Source organism: Oncorhynchus keta, chromosome 23 (genome assembly GCF_023373465.1).
Source record: "Oncorhynchus keta strain PuntledgeMale-10-30-2019 chromosome 23, Oket_V2, whole genome shotgun sequence".
NCBI lineage: Eukaryota > Metazoa > Chordata > Actinopteri > Salmoniformes > Salmonidae > Oncorhynchus > Oncorhynchus keta.
In genome coordinates this window covers 35,061,503-35,083,025 of record NC_068443.1, presented here as the reverse complement: position 1 = coordinate 35,083,025, position 21,523 = coordinate 35,061,503, and the positions used below count along the sequence as shown (strand labels likewise).

Below are 21,523 nucleotides of genomic sequence, written 5' to 3'. Positions count from 1 at the left end.
AATCACCCAACCTCAACCCAATTGAGATGAGTTGGACCGCAGAGTGAAGGAAAAGCAGCCAACAAGTGCTCAGCATATGTGGGAACTCCTTCAAGACCGTTGGAAAAACATTTCAGGTGAAGCTGGTTGAGAGAATGCCACGAGTGTACAAAGCTGTCAAGGCAAAGGGTGGCAACTTTGAAGAATATAAAATAGATTTGGATTTGTGTAACACTTTTTTTTGGCTACTTACTACATGATTCCATATGTTATTTCCTAGTTTTGATGTAGAAAATAGTACCAGTCAAAAGTTTGGACACGCCTACTTATTAAAAGGATTCATTCTTTTTTTCTTATTTTTTCAACTATTTTCTACATCAAAACTATGAAATAACATGTATATATTTTTTTTTTGTGGAGGGGGGGACTTATATTTCCCTCACTAACTTTAAACATCAGCTATGAGAGCAGCTAACCGATCGCTGCAGCTGTACATAGCACATCCAATCTACCTACCTCATCCCCATATTGTTTTTATTTACTTTTCTGCTCTTTTGCACACCAGTACTTCTACTTGCACGTCATCATCTGCTCATTTATCACTCCAGTGTTAATTTGCTAAATTGTAATTACTTCGCTGCTATGGCCTATTTATTGCCTTACCACCTCACACCATTTGCACACACTGTATATAGACTTTCTTTTTTTCTATTGTGTTATTGACTGTACACTTGTTTATTCCATGTGTAACTCTGTGTTGTTGTTTGTGTCGCACTGCTTTGCTTTATCTTGGCCAGGTCGTAGTTCTAAATGAGAACTTGTTCTCAACTAGCCTACATGGTTAAATAAAGGTGAAATATATATGTATTTTTTTAAACAGGTTAGTCAAGGTAATTTCTACATGTTGGTAGGGGTGAAGATAATAAACAGCGAGTAGCAGCAGTGTACAAAGCGGGGGTGTCAATGCAAATAGTCCGTGTAGCCATTTAATTAAGGGTTCAGCAGTCTTGTGGCTTGTGGGTAGAAGCTATTAAGGAGCCTTTTGGACCTAGACTCGGCGCTCTGGTACCGCTTGTTCTCTCTGCTACCGCACGGCAGTCTATGACTTGGGTGACTGGAATCTTTGAGAATTTTTTGGGCCTTCCTCTGACACTGCCTAGTACATAGGTCCTGGATGGCAAGAAGCTTGGCCCTGGTGATGTACTTGGCCGTACGCATTACCCTCTAGTGCAACCGGTCAGGATGCTCTCAATGGTGCAACTGTAGAACTTTTTGAGGATCTGGGGACCCATGCCAAATCTTTTCAGTCTCTTGAGGGGGAATAGGTGTTGTCGTGCCCTCTGTACAACTTTATTGGTGTGTTTGGACCATGATAGTTTGTTGGTGATGTGGACACCAAGGAACTTGAAACTCTAGACACGCTCCATTATAGTCCTATCTATGTGAATGGGGGAGTGTTCGGCCCTCCTTTTCCTGTAGTCCACGGTCATCTCCTTTTGTCCTGCTTACGTTGTTGTCCTGGCACACACCGCCAGGTCTCTGACCACCTCCATATGGGCTGTCTCATCGTTATCGGTGATCAAGCCTACCACCGTTGTCGTCAGCAAGGCATCTTCTCCATTGTTTTTGATGATAGGCCACTCTGGTAGGCCTAAGTTATGATCAAATAGCCTACTTGACCACTGTTAAAACTGTAACTTAAAGCAGGTACAGCCTCTGTGTTCACAGTAAACGTGCGCCAGAAGTTTTACCAAATTTTAGCAATGTCCAGGTTTGTGCTCTGCGGTGCCCCCCAAAAAATGGGGGAACATTGGTCATAACTATTATAGAACATGATCTTTTAAATCCACTCCTCAGCTACTCTTAGTTCATCCCACCCTTCTCTGTAAACCGCCCTCTTGTGATTTCAATGTGGCATTTTTCTTTCAACTGTGCTGTGATGTTTCACATAAATTCAAATATTTGTTTGGGTGTCTTGCAGCCAATTTACAGTTTACATATTATTTGTAATTATGTTCCGGCTCCATGACCATCCACTCAAGAAAAAATTGTCACGTGTCTAAATCAAGTTGATGATCGCCCGGTTATACGGTTTGGAGAAAATACCTGCTTAGATGTTGGCGACATTCATCTGTGTAAACTTGTATCTACATACCTGTCAGGTTTAATGTTGCTCTCTTCCTTGCATAGCTATCAAGTGTGTCAGAAGATGAGTTCTCAACAATATCCACGACCGGGAATACCTCCTGGTATGGGACAAAACCAGACTCCTGGAGGAAACACTGCATTGCTGTCTGGTAGTCAACCAAACACGGCAGGTAACATTATGGAGCCTGCTAACCCACAGCAGAACTCATTTTGCATCACAGCTTTCACGTCTATTTGCACTAGCCAGTCAGTGTATGAAATCATTGGTAAGTGGTGTTAACTACTTAAGTAAAAATACTTCAAAGTATTTTATCTAGGCTTTATCTCATCCGGCCGTGATTGGGAGCCCCATTGGGCGGCGCACAATTGGCCCAGCGCCGTCCGGGTTTGGCTGGGGCAGGCAGTCATTGTAAATAAGAATTTGTTCTTAACTGACTTGCCTAATTAAATGCAGGTAAAAAGAAAAGAAAGAAAAAAAAAAATATATATATATATATATATATATATACATACACAACACACACATACTTCCATTCAAAAGTTTTGGGTCACTTTGAAATGTCTGTATTTTTCAAAGAAAAACACATATTTTGTCCATTAAAATAACAGAAAATTTATCAGAATTACAGTGTAGACATTGTTAATTTTTAAATGAATATTGTAGTTGGAAAAGGCAATTTTTTAAAAATGGAATATCTACATACCCACTCCTCTTTCTATTCTGGTTAGTGCCAGTTTGAGCTGTTCTGTGAAGGGAGTAGTACACAGCGTTGTACCAGATCTTCAGTTTCTTGGCAATTTCTCGCATGGAATAGCCTTAATTTCTCAGAACAAGAATAGGCTGATGAGTTTCAGAAGAAAGTCCTATGTTTCTGGACATTTTGAGCCTGTAATCGAACCCACAAATGCTGATGCTCCAGATACTCAACTAGTTTAAAGAAGGCCAGTTTTATTGCTTCTTTAATAAGCACAACAGTTTTCAGCTGTGCTAACATAATTGCAAAGGGGTTTTCTAATGATCAATTGGCCTTTTAAAATTATAAACTTGGATTAGCTAACACAACATGCCATTGGAACACACTAGTGATGGTTGCTGATAATGGGCCTATGTAGATATTCCATTAAATCAGCCATTTCCAGCTACAATAGTCATTTACATCGTTAACAATATCTACACACTAATTTGATGTTATTTTAATGGACAAAAAATGTGCTTTTCTTTCAAAAATAAGAACATTTCTAAATGACCCCAAACTTTTGAACAGTAGTGTATATATTACTAAAGTTGTTTTGGGGGTATATGTACTTTTCTTTAGTATTTATCTTTTTAGATAACTTTTACTTCTACATTCCTAAATAAAATAATGTACTTTTTTCTCCATGCATTTTGCCTGACACCCAAAAGTACTAGTTACTTATTGAATGGTTAGCAGGACAGGAAAATGGTCTAATTTACAGACTAATCAAGAGAACATCCCTACTGCCTCTGATCTGGTGGACTCACTAAACACATACTCTGTTTGTCAATTTTGTCTGAGTGTTGGGAGTGTGGCCCTGGCTATCCGTAAATAAACAAAAACAAGAAAATGGTGCCTTCTAGTTTGCTTAATGTAAGGAATTTGAAATTATTTTTTACTTTTGACACTTAAGTATATTTAAAACCAAATACTTTTTCGACTTTTACTCAAATAGTATTTCACAAGGTGTCTCACTTTTACTTGAGTCATTTTCTATTAAGTTATCTTTACGCTTTACTCAAAAATGACAATTGGGTACTTTTCCCACCACTGCAAGTCTTCTTCATAAAAATAAGTACTCCAACTCTTTGTACCATAGGAGGGGCAGACGATAGGAACCGTGACCCTCACCCAGACCACGGTCCTCGTGACCACCCCAACAGTGGTGGTGGAGCATTGACCTTCAGGGACGACAAGCAGGAGACAGTGGTGGTCCGGCCTTACCCACAAGCTCAGGTCCATGGACCCCCCCAGTGTCACCCCACTCCAGCAGGTCACCTGTCACTCCAGCAGGGCATGCCTGTCACAGTGTCAGCCCCTCCTCCACACATCCCCCAGGGCCTGCCTCTGGCATTCACTGAAGGACCCATGAAGGTATGGATGAGGGAGCTTTGTCTGCTGCATTAGCCCTCTCTCCCGCTTTCTTGAGCTGACTCGTCTACTTTATCTCGTCCTTTCTCATCTCTCCAGCCAGCTCTGAAGTCGCCCATGGCCGGTCGAGTGATCGCCCCAGCACCAGCCAACACCCAGGGCCACATCACCCTGCCACCTAAGGTGCCAAGCCACGTCACTGCGACCATGGAGAGCACCGTGCCTCAGACCGCTGGCATCCCTGTAGCAACTATCAGTGGCCAACAGGTAAGGATTGGTGTTTGTAGTTGTAATATACCCCAGCAATAATATACCCTATTGAGGTCTACCCAATGTGATGACATGATGAAAAATGTGGTTCCAAATCTATAATGCTTTGTGTCCATGGGCGTGGCGTTTCCAGGGCAACCCCAGTAACCTGCACCATCACCTGATGACGACCAATGTGCAGATCATTCGCAGCCATGCACCGCCCCTGCAGCTAGGCTCCCCTGGAGCCCCCCAGCACACCTTCACCTCCCATCTACCCAGAGGTCAGTCAGTCCCCGAGACAGGATAGTAGCATAGCTAACATAAACTCTTATCATTCTGAAAATAGTCAAGGTGCTTACCTTGACCCCAAAATAATTCACCATAGTGGTTTGTTCATATTTTAACCCACTGTAGGTCCTCAGCAGAACCATCCTAAGAACAGACATGGATATCTGTTGTTCATGTGTGTTTCCAGGAGCTGCTGCAGCTGCTGTGATGTCCAGTTCCAAAGGACCCACAGTACTGAGACCTGCCACAGGTGGTGGCACTGGCCCACCTACTGTCCAGCACATCATCCACCAGCCCATCCAGTCCCGCCCTGTAGTCACAACGTCCACAGCTGTGATGCCCACGGTGGTTGCCCCATTAACGGCCACCAGGCCTCAGTCCCCAGTGGTTAGCTCAGCCACGCACTCCGCAGAGATGGTTCATGGGTAAGGAAAATAAACACAGTATGACATGCTGAAAGCATTAACCATTCTTTACAGTATTTTGTAAATGTATCTAGATAGTTAATTTTACTATTCCAGTTATTGCAAGTGTACGTAAAACCAATGTTGACTGTCCCTTTGTTCTCTTCCCTCAGGCGTCCAGGACTAAATATCCACCCGCCTTCAGCCACTCTGAGCATTCAGCGTCAACCCCCATCTCGGGACAACCCCACACGCATCACCCTGCCCTCCCACCCTGCCATTGGGGGTCAGAAACCCCAGCTGCCCCACACCATGGCACAGAAGCCCATATTCAGCAATGTGACTCCTGTCGCTGCTGCAACTGTTGCCCCCATATTAGCCACCAATACTGCTCCATCGCCTAGCACTACAGGTGATGCTGCTGTTGTGATATAACATCTACTCATTCAAGGGTTTTTATTTTTACTATTTTCTACATTGTGGAATAATCATGAAGATATCAAAACTATGAAATATCACATATGGAATCATCTAGTAACCAAAAAAGTGTTAAACAAATCAAAAAATATTTTATATTTGAGATTCTTCAAAGTAGCCACACAAATAACCTTGATGGCAGCTTTGCACACTCTAGGCATTCTCTCAACCAGCTTCATCAAGTCACCTGGAATGCATTTCAATTAACAGGTGTGCCTTATCGGAAGTAAATTTGTGGAATTTATTTCCTTAATGCGTTTGAGGCAATCAGTTGTATTGTGACAAGGTAGGGGGTATACAGAAGCCCTATTTAGTAAAAGACCAAGTCCATATTATCGCAAGAACAGCTCAAATAAGCAAAGAGAAACGACAGTCCATCATTACTTTAAAACACGAAGGTCAGTCAATAGGGAACATGAAAAAGACGTAAGGTTTCTTCAAGTGCAGTTGCAAAAACCATCGGGCACTATGATGAAACTGGCTCTCAGAGGACTGACACAGGAATGGAAGACCCAGAGTTGCCTCTGCTGCAGAGTGTGCAAAGCTTTCATCAAGGCAAATGGTGACTATTTGTAGAATCTCAAATATATTTGGATTTGTTTAACACATTTTTGGTTACTACATGATTCCATATGTTATTTCATAGTTTACATTCTACAATGTAGAAAATAGTAAAAAATAAAGAAAAACCCTTGAATGGGTAGGTGTTCTAAAACCTTTGACCTGTAGTGTAGGTCTAACTAATCTATTTCCATTCCCGCATCATAATGACACTATCAAGACTGACTGTTTCCTTTTATTCTGCTTTAATGTTGTAATAACCACATTATCATACCTCACCCAGGCTCCGGACCCCACCCCCAAATGACCAACAGTAACATCGTCACCATGACGATGACTTCTCATTCCTCTCACGCCACAGCAGTCACCACGTCCAACATCCCCGTGGGTAAGTTTCTAAATCATTAATGTTGGAGTGCAAAGGCACCAAGCTACTCTCTGGAGTAACCTACTCCACAGTTATTGGAATGTTCATTCATAGGAGTAGAGTAAGTCATTCATAGGAGTAGAGTGGCTATTAAAAACAGTGACACTTCCGGTTGTCAACGGTTGAATGCATTGCGCCAGATTCTGTAATGTTTTATCTTGCTTTTAAGTTATAGAAGAAGTCTCTACGGGGTGATTGTATGTTGTAAAATGAACATTTCACCCAGCTGATTGTACACCATTCCACCTCCACCCTCTTCAGCTAAAGTGGTTCCCCAGCCGATAGCCCACACCTCGCCCAGGATCCAGCCGGAGTACCCTGGAGAGAGGGGAAACCTGATCCCCATCTCTGGTCACCGCTCCTCCCCCAACCCCATCACCATGGAGGCCCGCAATGACAACAGGTTAGTGACGAGGGCTGATTGATTCATTTTTATTTTGGGTTGATGATAATACATTCATCAAATCAAAGCAAAGCAAATCAAATTTTATTTGTCACATACACATGGTTAGCAGATGTTAATGCGAGTGTAGCGAAATGCTTGTGCTTCTAGTTCCGACAATGCAGTGATAACCAACAAGTCATCTAACTAACAATTCCAAAACTCCAAAACTACTGTCTTATACACAGTGTAAGGGGATAAAGAATATGTACATAAGGATATATGAATGAGTGATGGTACAGAGTAGCATACAGTAGATGGTATCGAGTACAGTATATATCAACAAGATGATTATTTGATCCAGAGGATAGAGCATTAAAACACTTATTTCCAATGTGGTCCTCATTGGTCCTGGGCTACAATAGTGTAAAATGTCAGCGCCTCCTTATTTCTGATGTACTTGGAGTAAATTCCTGGTGGTTAGTTGAAAGTTTTTGATATGGTTGTTTTATTTCATTCATTTGATATGCACGTTCCCCCACAGGCAATCGGTGCCAGTGCAGTTCCAGTACTTCCTGCCTACCTACCCTTCTTCACCGTTCCCCCTGACACACACCTACACCCCCATCACCAGCTCTGTGTCCACCATCCGACAGTACCCAGGTACAATTCACCTCTCCTTCTTAACAACATGCTACATCTGGCTCTTTTGTGACTCTCAACCAGTCAGATAATACTCTTGTCATTTTCACAGAGCCAGATTGTTAACTTCTGAACACTCACTTTAATAAGGATTATTGATCATTTTGTTAATCAATTACATTTTTAATTAGTTCTGACTTTCTAAGCCATGTTCAACATAATAATACACTAGTCTAATCTATATCTAAAATACCAGATATATATCTCTCATCCTGTGTGTCAAATCCAAACCCAACCCGTCGACTCCACAGTAACCCCTCAGGCCCCCAGCGGCACGGCCATGCAGACCCAGACGAGTGTGGGCGTGGCGTCGGCGGTGCACCTCAACCCCATGCAGCTGATGACGGTGGACCGCATCGCTCAGATCAACACGCAGAACATCCAGCCCGCCGGCATGGCCACGCAGGGCATCCAGCCAACCACCATCAGCGCCCAGGGCTTGCATTCTGCCACCGGTCAGATCACCGCACAAAACATCCAACCGGCACCCATCAACCCACAACAGCCAGCCAATGAGAACAAGACCTCTAGTGAGTTGGTGAACGAAGCAGCTTAAGTTTCGTTGAAAGTTTTTAAATGAGTTTGTGTCAGGTCTGAAATATATTATGAATATAATCATTCTACGCATTTTCTCCAGTCAAGTATTTTCACTTCTTTATTTATCTGTTTTGTTACTTTTCATTTTAATGTTATTTATTGGAGATTTGAATCACATTAATAAAAAAAATCCTAGCAGCTATTATTTTCAGACAACTATTCTAACAACGTTGCTCTGTCTTCTCAGTTGTGTTAGCAGACGGCACCACTCTGGTAACCAACCCCATCGGCCAGACGTTCGGCGGCAGCCAGCCTCCCACCTCTGTGGGTCAGACACATCCTCAAAACACTGGGCCTGGTGCCCCCACCCTGGTGTCCTCTCCCCGACCTAGCATCCTACGTAAGAAGCCTGCCAACGAGGGGTGAGTTTAGAAAACCCCTCACGGTTTTCGTTTCCTTACTACAGCAGTCGTGGTCACCAACTCTTGTCATAAGTAGGGCTGTTACGGTGACCGTATTACCGCCACACCGGCGGTCATGAGTCATGAAGGCAGTCAAATTCCACGTGACCCGTTTAGTCACGGCAATTAGGCTTCTCCAAGCTCTGATGCTGCTGATGGTCATTTGCATCCTACCAAACTTGCTAACTGCCTGGTACTCAGCACTCTATTGTCCCTCTAATCACTCTGATGTCAATGCAAATGTATTAAAAAACCTAATCAAACACTTCATGAGAGCCCATGGGCTTATGTTGCACAACATTTCTATAGGCTATGCAATTGCGTGAGAAAACCGAGTGATGGCCTCTATTAAAAAGAGGAGGATCCCACCAGCTTTCTATAGGCTAGGCCTACTATATTTATTTCTCAACTTTCCTAATATTAAGCACATTGCTTGTCTTTACAACAGGAGTATAGCCTACCTGGCTGGCATGAAAAAGAAACACAGGAAAAGCTTAATTCGCTATTTAAGTGCATAGATTACATTTTTTCCCGCTGCCCCCTTTTCGTTACAGGTGCATGATAATGCTCCATTCTAAGTCCAAACAAATTTCACACATATTTTATATGAAAAGATAAGATTAAATCAAGAATAGTCTGATGGGTGACTATTAGCTTATCACTTGTGAATGATGACCAGCTTAATAAGTCTTTTTTTGTTTTTACTTTTTTGAATCATAGTCACACACCTCATGTAGCCTAGCCCATAGGCCTATGTGTTTTAATAAGGTTTGTATCACAACTAAAGTGGCCAAATAACTAAGCACATTTCAAATTAAGCACATTAATCCGTTTAACAAGCTTAACTGGCATACATAAGCTGCACGTGAGTTTGGGGAAGAAAGTTTCACCATAAATATGCACCTTTTTATAATTAAAGCGTTACATGCATAATCGCATTTGTGGTCAGTTTTGATAATGGTGTTTTCCCTAATGGAACATTTGCACTTAGCCTATTGCAGTGTGCACATTGTTGCGCTTATAATGTGAAGAAATAGTCTAATAGTTTATAAAAATGTTAAGTTAAATGTCTGCCTCATTGCGTAAAGTTTTTTTGATGCTAGTGGTTGTATTAATTTGGGATCTATCTCATCCCACAACTCTCCCAACTGGAATGTTTATTTCTCTCACAGAATATTATAGGTCAACTTGTATGCTATGGGGGATAGTAAGTATATTGACATAGGCTAGTGATTATGCTGTTCGTTAGGCCTACTCGTCTTGTTGGCTGACAAAAAGTAAATGTGGACAGTTCTTCCAATGCAGTTGTGTCCCCGATGTGTCTGTCTTCACTTGTAGCCTGTGAGAAAGACCAGATCAGGTGATGACAAGCCGTGTGAGTGAGTAGTGCTTCGGAGCAGACAGCACTCAGAGAGAAGGGCTGCAAAGGGCATTGATTTTTTTTATTGGATGCATTATGGCCACACAAAGGGGATGCCACCAGGAAATTCAAGGGCTTGTATAATTGTGAATGAGAGACTGACAAAGTGTGTACACCCTGGACAAATAACAAAGCAGAGCTCATGCCTTTTTCAAGCAGCTTTTTTCAAATCATCATTAGTCGCATCTTGCTGCCTTACAATGTATTAAATCAAAACATGTAGCCCAGAGTTTGTAGAACAACTAAAGTTACACGAATAACTCATTAAGCATTTGGAATACCTATTTCTTTGTTAACCAATCAACACAGAATAGCCGCATGTGCGCACTCCCTCATCGTTTGGCGATTTGTTCAATATATTCTTCATACTATAAAATAATGCCACGGAATTCTAAGCAAATCTTGTCTGCTAAATGAACTAGTGTAGCCCACTGCCATATGGCATAACCAGATCAGGACCTAACATAAGGACATCTGAGTATGCGATTCTGTTCTTCTGAAATAGGCTATATTTTCTTCAGATCATGTTTCTTTAGACCTGTCTAAAATAACAGATTTATTGTGAAGGTGTAGGCTATATTAAATGGATTTATTACACCTTTTAAAATGTACAGTGCCTTGCGAAAGTATTCGGGCCCCCTTGAACTTTGCGACCATTTGCCACATTTCAGGCTTCAAACATAAAGATATAAAACTGTATTTTTTTGTGAATAATCAACAACAAGTGGGACACAATCATGAAGTGGAACAACATTTATTGGATATTTCAAACTTTTTTAACAAAACAAAAACTGAAAAATTGGGTGTGCAAAATTATTCAGCCCCTTTACTTTCAGTGCAGCAAACTCTCTCCAGAAGTTCAGTGAGGATCTCTGAATGATCCAATGTTGACCTAAATGACTAATGATGATAAATACAATCCACCTGTGTGTAATCAAGTCTCCGTATAAATGCACCTGCACTGTGATAGTCTCAGAGGTCCGTTAAAAGCGCAGAGAGCATCATGGTCCGAGATACTGTTGTGAAGAAGTTTATAGCCGGATTTGGATACAAAAAGATTTCCCAAGCTTTAAACATCCCAAGGAGCACTGTGAAAGCGATAACATTGAAATGGAAGGAGTGTCAGACCACTGCAAATCTACCAAGACCTGGCCGTCCCTCTAAACTTTCAGCTCATACAAGGAGAAGACTGATCAGAGATGCAGCCAAGAGGCCCATGATCATTCTGGGTGAACTGCAGAGATCTACAGCTGTGGTGGGACACTCTGTCCATAGGACAACAATCAGTCGTATATTGCACAAATCTGACCTTTATGGAAGAGTGGCAAGAAGAAAGCCATTTCTTAAAGATATCCATAAAAAGTGTTGTTTAAAGTTTGCCACAAGCCACCTGGGAGACACACCAAACATGTGGAAGAAGGTGCTCTGGTCAGATGAAACCAAAATTGAACTTTTTGGCAACAATGCGAAACGTTATGTTTGCCGTAAAAGCAACACATCTCATCACCCTGATCACACCATCCCCACTGTCAAACATGGTGGCGGCAGCATCATGGTTTGGGCCTGCTTTTCTTCAGCAGGGACAGGGAAGATGGTTAAAATTGATGGGAAGATGGATGGAGCCAAATACAGGACCATTGTGGAAGAAAACCTGATGGAGTCTGCAAAAGACCTGAGACTAGGACGGAGATTTGTCTTCCAACAAGACAATGATCCAAAACATAAAGCAAAATCTACAATGGAATGGTTCAAAAATAAACATATCCAGGTGTTAGAATGGCCAAGTCAAAGTCCAGACCTGAATTCAATCGAGAATCTGTGGAAAGAACTGAAAACTGCTGTTCACAAATGCTCTCCATCCAACCTCACTGAGCTCGAGCTGTTTTGCAAGGAGGAATGGGAAAAAAGTTCAGTCTCTCGATGTGCAAAACTGATAGACATACCCCAAGCGACTTACAGCTGTAATCGCAGCAAAAGGTGGCGCTACAAAGTATTAACTTAAGGGGGCTGAATAATTTTGCACGGCCAATTTTTCAGTTTGAAATATCCAATAAATGTCGTTCCACTTCATGATTGTGTCCCACTTGTTGATTCTTCACAAAAAAATACAGTTTCATATCTTTATGTTTGAAGCCTGAAATGTGGCAAAAGGTCGCAAAGTTCAAGGGGGCCGAATACTTTCGCAAGGCACTGTAGATGTTCCAAAGGTCTACATCAGTGGATTGTAGGTTATATGTGGAAGCCACAAGATGCTAAATGTGTTTATGTTAAATACCAGTCAATTACCTGTGAGACTGACCGTTATTTGCTTGACAATCACCGGCTGAAGATTTTGTGACCACCACAGCCCTAGTCATGAGCAGCTACCGTTTGAGTAGGCTTTTCTTCTATCCCAACACTAACCGGTGTCTGTTTTCCCTATAAAGGTCTGCAGTCAGGAAGAACCTGATCCCAGAGGCCAACAGCCCCAGGATAGACGGAGGAATCAGGCATGCATCAGGGTTTCCACGCCCAGCAGGGTAAGATGTAGCACTGCACATTGTTAGTAGGCCCTGATCAAAGACTATGCTGTGTAAATACGCTGGAATCCTCTGGTCAACTGCATACTCCTGTATTAATAATATCTTGTGGTTGAAAATGTATTTTCAAATGATGATCTTTTCTCTGACCTCCCAGTGTGAAACACAAGCCTGATCTCCACGTGTCCCTGGCTCCCCCGGTGATGTCATCATCCATGGAGGCTCTGCCCAGCCATCAGACCAATGAACACCAGCAGCATCCCGGAGCCCCGCCCCACCAGCAACCCTCGCAGCCAATCCAGACGCTCCTCTCAGTGTCAGCACCCCCACACTCACAGCCTGGCCCCGCCCTGTCCGCCATCACTCCACCAATCTTGTCTATGGCCAACGTGGTTGTTCCGCCTACCCAGTCAGCGGCCAGTAGCACGGCGGCATGTGGAATAAGCTCCACCCTCCCTGAGATCAAGATAAAGCAGGAGGTGGAGGCCATGGATACCTCCAAACCAGGTACATTTGAATTGAAAAATGTATTTGCCACCACCAAAACCAATAATGTTGTAAACTTTTAATTTTATTGGTGTCCTATTGCTGATCTATGATCAGTTTTCCTTTTAAATCAAGATAAATAAAGGGAGGGGGAGCTGATCAGCATTCCTACTCTGACACACTTAGTGAATATGGGCCCTGAGCTATTTATCTTCTAGTTCTTCCTCTCTCTCCTCGCCCTCCAGGTCCCCCCATGCCCCATTGTGGTACCCCCTTGTTGTCCATGATGCCCAGTGGGGATGTGACCCCCGGGGCCTCACCCAGGAAGAAGCCCCGGAAGCAGCAGCATGTCATCTCCACGGAAGAGAGCGAGATGATGGAGACCAATAGCACGGACGAGGAGAAGGTCCTAGCCAGACCCCTCAGCATGAGGGCCGAGAAACGCAAGTCGCCCCTCAAGGAGTACATAGGTAGGAGAAAGTAGATACTCAAACTCTTTATTCATGATTCACTTGTCCAGGTTAAGGGTAAGTTTGCTGCAGTTACGGTAGGCTAATTTCCCTATATTTGACCTTGTATAAGTGACCACTGTACGTTTCCCTTCCCTGCAGATGAGGAAGGGGTGCGTTATGTCCCCACCCGTGCTCGTCCCCCGGTCACACTCCTCCGCCACTACAGGAACCCCTGGAAGGCTGCCTATCACCACTTCCAGAGATACAGTGACATCCGGGTCAAAGGTCAGACCAATGTCTTTATTATTGATTGCATTCAATCATAACTGTACTTATAATGATTCTGGGTTCTAAGAGCTTGTTGTGGGACTGAAATGCACTTAATGGGACTAAAATGCGACAGGTAGCCTAGCGGTTAGAGTATTGGGCCCATAAGCGAAAGGTCGCTAGTTCAAATCCCCAAGCCAACAAGGTGAAAAGTATATGTCGATGTGCCCTAGAGCATGGCACTTAACCAAAGGAGGCTGCTGAGGGCAGAACGGCTCATAATAATGTCCGGAATGGAAACAATGTGCTTGATAACATTCCACTCCAGCCATTTCCACGAGCCCGTTCTCCCCAATTAAGATGACACCAACTTCCTGTGCACTTAACCCTAATTGCTCTAGGGTAGCTGTTGATAATGGCAGATCCTGGCTGTGACCCCACTCTCTGAGGGTGTGTGAACATTTCCAATTCAAACATGTGTATTAATACACACTTGTACATGTGTGAAATAAAACAAATATAAGCAACAACTAAATTACCCACAACAGATTATGTTAAACTGGCTAAAGAAGTGGCTGATTTCATTATCAATATAATAATAATAATATATAATAATATAATAATATAATAATAATATAATAATAATAATATAATAATAATATAATAATATATGCCATTTAGCTGACGCTTTTATCCAAAGCGACTTACAGTCATGTGTGCATACATTCTACGTATGGGTGGTCCCGGGAATCGAACCCACTACCCTGGCGTTACAAGCGCCATGCTCTACCAACTGAGCCACAGAAGGACCATACATTATGGTTATCACACCTCTTTCCCACATTTTTTAATGTATATTTTCAAAGGGCATTGTGCCCGATGAACTGAAAATGGCCAAAATTGTTTCTGATTCATAAAGCTGATCTAGTAAACTTGACAAGTTACAAACAATCTGAATTTGTCAGCTATCATTTTTTTTGTTGTTGAAGCATTCATATAATGGATAAATAAAATATCTTAACAAGGAAAGTCTGTTATACAAACATCAGTATGGCTTCAGAAAATTTCACTCTAATTGACAAAATACATAAAGCAAATGATCGCAAAGATCATACATTAGGTATCTCGCTGAAAACTTGGAATGGGCATTTATTCTAAAAATGTGCTTTAAAGAAAAATACTATTTGGAGACTTGCTTGTGTGACTCGGGAGAGAGCTGAGGCGCGTTCAGTTCGCTTGAACATTTGCTAAATTGCGGAAAGGTTTGTGCTGAATGGCAAGTTTCCCCCAAACATTCTTGTATGTTCTTGAATAGACTTTATGGTACGTTTGCTCCTTTTTGGTGGATGTGGCGAGGTATGTCTTGAAGCACTGAGTGACTTAAAGGGCAGTGGCCATGTTAACAGGGTTCCCCAACCCCTCCTCGTTTTTCAACTTGTTGTTCAGTACAGCACCATTTCAATTTAATGTTCCAGAATGTTCAAATGTACTGAACGCAGCCCTGGTGCGTTCAGAGGGGGAGGGAGAGACTACACCAACTCGTGCTAGTTAGACAACATTTGTTGCTGCCATAGGTTATCTATCATACCACCTGGTTGTGCCTGATTTGACTGAATCAAATCGTTAGAAAGAAGCTAGCTAGCTAAAGTAGCCAACTAACTAACTAAAGTAGAATGGCTAATTGAGGCTATTTTGCTGCGCTCCCAGTACTTGTCAACAACTCCATTCATATTAAACAACTCCCTACCTCCCTACCTGACAATAACAACAAACTACCTATGTGAAACGGGTGTGTAGGCTACCGGTGTCTATTTTGTATGGGGCACACTCATAACTGTCACTGTTTTTATTCATATTTTGAATGTAGTGGTCTATCCTTGTAGGCTATGTAGCAATGGCACACAGATCATTGTATTTAAAATATAAAAATGAAATAAGATTAATACTTTGCCAAGTAATGGAATACTAACGTTTGTTTGAATAACTGCACCCATCCCTAATCATATATATTTTTTAAATTAAACTAGGGAGTGAATGTCTGCTTTGGTTCTCTGGGTATATCTAAAGGATAGAAAGCAATATATTTTATTTATTTTACTAGGAAAGTCAGTTTAGAACAAATTCAGTGGGTTCAGTTGGTTAACTGCCTGTTCAGGGACAGAACGACAGATTTGTACCTTGTCAGCTCGGGGATTTGAACTTGCAACCTTTCGGTTACTAGTCCAACGCTCTAGGCTACTAGGCTACCCTGCTGCCCCATATGATTTTCAAAGAAATAGAGATTAATTGTGGTGTGCTGCAGAGATCGACACTTGGACCCCTATTATTTTATCTATATAAATGATCAGCCCAAAGCATCCAGAGTGCTTTCCCAGATATTGTTTGCTAATCATATGTGTGTGTTATACCCTCACAGAAATCTAAATTACCTTATTAATGTTGTTAATGATGAACTGTGTAATATCTCAGTGGCTTAAAATCAATCAATCAATTGTCACTGACTCAAAACTGAAAACAAAATGATTTAGTCCAAAGAACAGAAAATACATACTATATAGAGGACCACGGTATGAGTCATAATGCCAGTAAAACAGAATTTGTTCCAATCATTTTTCCACCATAACTTTTTCCCATAGGAGATTTTAGAAACAAAAATAAGGGCTGTGTTTTATGTAGGCTAGTGGGGGGTTGACAATGTAAAAATCTGTCGTTCTGCCCCTGAACAAGGCAGTTTACCACTGTTCACCAGTAGGCCGTCATTGTAAATAAGAATTTGTTCTTAACCGACTTGCCTAGTTAAATAAAGGATCAATTTAAATAAAATAGAAATCACACATAAAGGCAATAACCTCCTAAGATCAGAAAAAATACGAGGATACTTGGCAAAATGCGATATGTCATAAACCGAAGCACTGCTCTGTCTACACAATGATCTTCCCATTCAGCAGTGACTGTAACATTACATGGACCAGCACACACCATACCAAACTACTATCAATCTATCGCCTGCGGAAACGCTGGTTATAAATCATATCTGCTGGTTTTCGAGACCTTTCATCACCACTTTTCAAACTACGAGGACAGAATGTTTATGGAAGGAATTCTCTTCAAGTTGCTCAATTTGTTTACGGCTCTTTTTAAACCACTTATTATCCGCTTTCTTCAAAAACAATTTCACTGCCACGTTAATTCCATAACTACTAACAAGAAACAGACAACCGCTACGTCACCCACATTCACGAACAACAAATTCTGAATGACCTACAGAGGCCCTATGATCTGGAACTCACTCCCGCCTGAATATGCCAAGCGATCCCTGTCATTGTACTGAAAACATGTTTTGAGGCACCTATTGTCTATCACAGCTCTACACCTTAGTAGTTGGACTTTCTGCTTAGATTTTATTTTATTTGACCTCTTTTGCGTTTCTTTAGTTGTCTACACTGCTTAGTCTGTGTGATTTATGACCACTGGAGGGCCCCTCCTGCACATTATTTTTACACAGTAAAAAATACTCTTTATAGTTTGCAAATAAATGAACTCAAAATTAAATTTATATTATAAAATGGGCTTTTCGAGAGACTGAAATTCACTTATTGAGGACTGAAATGGCAGTGATGCTCTGGAGGCTTTTGAGGTCGAATTGTTTATTCATTGTTTTGTTCGGACAACTCAATTTACACAACAATTATTACAACATCACACAAGGTTATTATTCTCACCAGATGTTAAGATGCATACATAGGAAAACATTTAGAAATCACACACACACACACATCAAGAGGACAACGTTTTCTTGTGCTAGGTGCACTGTGAAGCCTAACTGGAAGGTGTAGTATGCTATGAAAGCGAGTGTCATTTGTTGGCTTTACATTTTTGGAGACGTCACAAAATACTAATCAGGGAAATGCTATTTACCTTGCCTGCAAATGACCAGTCACTTTCATAGCACACATATTACATGACTAGGGCCTAGAGTTTATCCCTGTAATCCTTGTAATTTGACCAAGAAAAACTCCCGACCCTAGTTATAGTTAAATAGCTTAATGGTGTGTGTTTTTGAAGGTATTACTGTGTTATAATATGGCTTTAATGGTGCATTGTCATGGTTTCAGAGGAGAAGAAGGGCACCCTGCAGGACGTAGCCAATCAGAAAGGGGTGGTGTGCAGAGCGCAGGGCTGGAAGATGCACCTGTGTGCTGCACAGCTCATGCAGCTGGTGAGAGAAACACTACTTCCCTTTTACAATGATCTTTGTATAGAGAGTACAGTTACCCAGTGCGGTCAACTTTTAAGCACTATGGAAAGACAACTTAAGAGTTATGAAGTTGGAGGTGGAGCGAAAAGAGATGACACTTAAATTGTACCCAAGTGAATCTCATTGTCTCGCGTCAGAGAGAGCGACGACCGTCTGCACTGATAGTGCTTCATGGTAACGCATCACGTTATGACGTAGCTGTCGGAAGACAATGAAGTGGGTCTAAAACTAGATCTTCTTTGAACAAGATACTTGTCCTCCTGAATAAGTCTGTTGTAGTGTTGGTCTTTATACGTCTCTCCTCTCTCGATCACTAGACTAATCTGGAGCATGACGTGTACAGCCGCCTCACGACCCTCCAAGAGGGTCTGATCCCAAAGAAGAAGGCCGGGTCGGATGATGACCTGCACCGTATCAATGAGCTCATACAGGTCAGAGGTCAAACACGCGACAATACAGCTTTTTCAACAACAAAAAATCCATGCACGTCTGCTGCTCATGGGTAGAGTTTTCTCAGACCACGTGACCTAACCAGGAAAGACTCTTGGCCCTAGTATAGCCTACAGCCTATAGCCATATGTTTTCTCATCACTATCTGACTGTTTACAATATCTAAGAACTCTCTATTTCCATAAACACTACTACTACTACACACTATTATAACCAGGAATGCTGCCATGTATCAGTATTTGATCTGGTTTTGATCAATTCCACAGGCAGCTTTATACCATTTCTGAGGACTCAAGGGAAATTCTACCTGGGCCTAGTCTTTGTTATGAATGTCAGTCAGCCATTTTGAATTGTCTCTCCCTCCCCTTTCCCCAGGGTAACATGCAGCGCTGTAAGCTGGTGATGGACCAGATCACTGAGGCTAGAGACACCATGATGAAGGTGCTGGATCACAAGGAGAAAGTCATGAAGCTAATCAACAAGAACGGTGGAGCCAAGAAAGTCAACAAGCTGAAGCGCAAGGACAAAGCCTAGAACAGAGGTGGGAAAACCAAGCCTAGGCTGACCCCCTGTACCCTTCTCTTTTTGAAGGGCGCACTAGTCTACACCCCTCACTGATCTGACCATGGTTTGACCATGGACAACTGGCAGATTGTGGCAGTATGGTGTCTGGGGTTACTTGTTAGCTGTGCGTGACCGTCCAACCACTCTTGACCTAGAACTGTGACCTAGAACTGAGACACAAGTGGTCGGCAGAAGGAACAGCTACAGTTCCACTATGTCCCAAGTGGGGAGCTTGTCAACGGACCGGAATGTACAAGTATTAAGACTGCTTCAGGAAGTTGGTATGTCCTCAGTTGTTGATTGGATGGCGGGTAGAATTATTATGATTTGATTGGTTGAATGATGGTCTAGAGGGGATGCACTATGTTGAATTAATACCCTTGAACATTGTGTGGTGCAAAGCATTGATATGGGTTGTTGAACTATCATCAAGTACTTATTACGTAATAAATGTGTAAATCTGTACAATGTATTTATCCTTACTTCACTCTGGTAATGGGATCAAATCAGAAGTGTGCGACCAAGTGCAGTCATTGGAAATGTCACTCTACGGTCCAAATGAAGAGTTTTGTATATCACAGTATTCCACAAATATATATATATATATATATATATGTCAAATACTTTGTCATGTGCTTGTTTTAGCTTTGAGTTAGCTGTCTGGCAAACTGAATCAAGTACAGCTTACATATTTGACCCCAGGTTCAACGTAGTAATCTCTTAAGTAAAGATTGTAAAAGAAAGTGCAACTGTCATCTCTTCTATACCTTTCACTGAGTACGTGTTACTCTTATTTGGGACAAAATATTTAAGGGATGCCTTTTCTACTGCTATCTGTAGCTGAGTGTACAATGTCTGTAAAAATATAGGGACAATGTACTTTTAGGGGGCTTTAGTTTGGAATGTTGTACAAGTATTCTTCTTGGTTTGTGGGCAAAGGGAAAGACACTAAAACTGCAACAGTGTTATTCATGTCAGTCTGACATTTCAAATGAAGACATGACTACCATTTTGATACATCCCCTAATCAATCATACAGTATCAGACCGGAAGAGACGAAGCGAGAGGTTTTACTCCGCCCAATATCTTTCCATGAAAATAAGCCCACAAAGTGAGGAATTTTTGTATGGAGGTCAATGAGTGTCGAATTTGATCAACAAAAAATGTAACTAATTAAGCTACGTGAGGCTTATTTGATTGAATATAAGTTTCGCAATGATAAGGTTCTTACGAATGCACTGACGTAAGTGGATTCTCGTGACATTACGGCAACTTCGGAAAATATAAATAAATAGCTTATATCGGAGTTGTGCCTGCTGTTATAGCGAGAGATGTAGTACTTATCATGGGTATCACCTGTTTTAGCATGGACATTGCAATTGAGGGCTTCCACCATTTTAAAGTAGTCAACTGGGTAGGGATTTCTGAGTTGGGAGCAATCAACTAATGAAGAAAATGTACTACTTTAAACTGGAGATGTAACCCTGATGCTATAATGGCACAGATACAAAGATGAGTCCTCCATCTCTATGGCCTGCTGTTCAAATACGCATCTGCCCTCATTGGCTAGAATGGTCCCACCTGATCGCGCCTCGTTCTGCCTGCCTTCCAGCTTTTGAGAACATGTATTTCCATGAGAGCGGTTACTCCATGAGTCTACAGTACCTAAAAGTTTAATAAGGATACATCTGTTGTCCTCAGTCGCTACATGTCTATTGTCTATTAATGTTCTAATTCTTAAGTAAGCATGCAAAATATTGCTAGACAGTCAATGAGGAGTGCCTCGTTATAGAGTTATTTGCTGAAGAACACAAGTTCTTTTAAATGTAAATGGACATGTTTTTTTTTTTAAAAACCAATATGAACTGTGAATATACAAGTATACCCACTCATCAAAAGTGACGCTATTATTTGACGCCTTTTGGTGTATGGTGGTTGATTACATCAATACAAGGTCATCTGTAGCTTCTGAACAACCTTCAGTGGCAGGAAGGTTCTTTTGTGCTTTTTGTATGCCATATCTTGTTGATTCTGTATAGTATCAACTATGTTTTGATAAAATATGGATTGAGAACTGTATGAAACCAGGTGAAATTGTGCGTCCATAGGCTTATATTGTGCATATGCACACGATGTACAGTATCTATACATTCTTTAATGTTGTATGTGTAAAAATAAGTAGATTTTGTTGATTATATGGACTTTTGTTGTTTTGTTTTTTGACCAAGCAGGTTTGCTAGTGTATCTTTCATTTGTTTTACTATGCGTTGTAGCTCATGGTGAATGTGTATTACATGCAGTTGGGTCTAGATTATTACATTCTGTTTGTTTGTTTGTTTTGCCATTCCCCCATCACTGCAATAAAGACACTTTGTACTAAG

General features: G+C 41.6%; 1 protein-coding gene across 3 annotated transcripts in view; it reads left to right on the top strand.

Annotated features, from left to right (window-relative positions):
• Window positions 1–21,523, top strand: part of sap130b (Sin3A-associated protein b) — a 24,347-nt gene extending 2,824 nt beyond the window's left edge. For all 3 annotated transcript variants that reach the window (XM_052477081.1, XM_052477082.1, XM_035800246.2), the window contains exons 2-19: window positions 2,170–2,297; window positions 3,964–4,238; window positions 4,335–4,502; window positions 4,639–4,768; window positions 4,963–5,200; window positions 5,353–5,591; window positions 6,501–6,605; window positions 6,906–7,047; window positions 7,571–7,689; window positions 7,980–8,258; window positions 8,513–8,687; window positions 12,573–12,665; window positions 12,823–13,172; window positions 13,397–13,621; window positions 13,763–13,888; window positions 17,986–18,089; window positions 18,446–18,559; window positions 18,954–21,523. In XM_052477081.1, coding sequence (XP_052333041.1) covers window positions 2,170–2,297; window positions 3,964–4,238; window positions 4,335–4,502; window positions 4,639–4,768; window positions 4,963–5,200; window positions 5,353–5,591; window positions 6,501–6,605; window positions 6,906–7,047; window positions 7,571–7,689; window positions 7,980–8,258; window positions 8,513–8,687; window positions 12,573–12,665; window positions 12,823–13,172; window positions 13,397–13,621; window positions 13,763–13,888; window positions 17,986–18,089; window positions 18,446–18,559; window positions 18,954–19,112 — 3,169 coding nt within the window. In that variant the 3' untranslated portion in view covers window positions 19,113–21,523. The remainder of the gene's footprint in view (window positions 1–2,169; window positions 2,298–3,963; window positions 4,239–4,334; window positions 4,503–4,638; window positions 4,769–4,962; window positions 5,201–5,352; window positions 5,592–6,500; window positions 6,606–6,905; window positions 7,048–7,570; window positions 7,690–7,979; window positions 8,259–8,512; window positions 8,688–12,572; window positions 12,666–12,822; window positions 13,173–13,396; window positions 13,622–13,762; window positions 13,889–17,985; window positions 18,090–18,445; window positions 18,560–18,953) is intronic.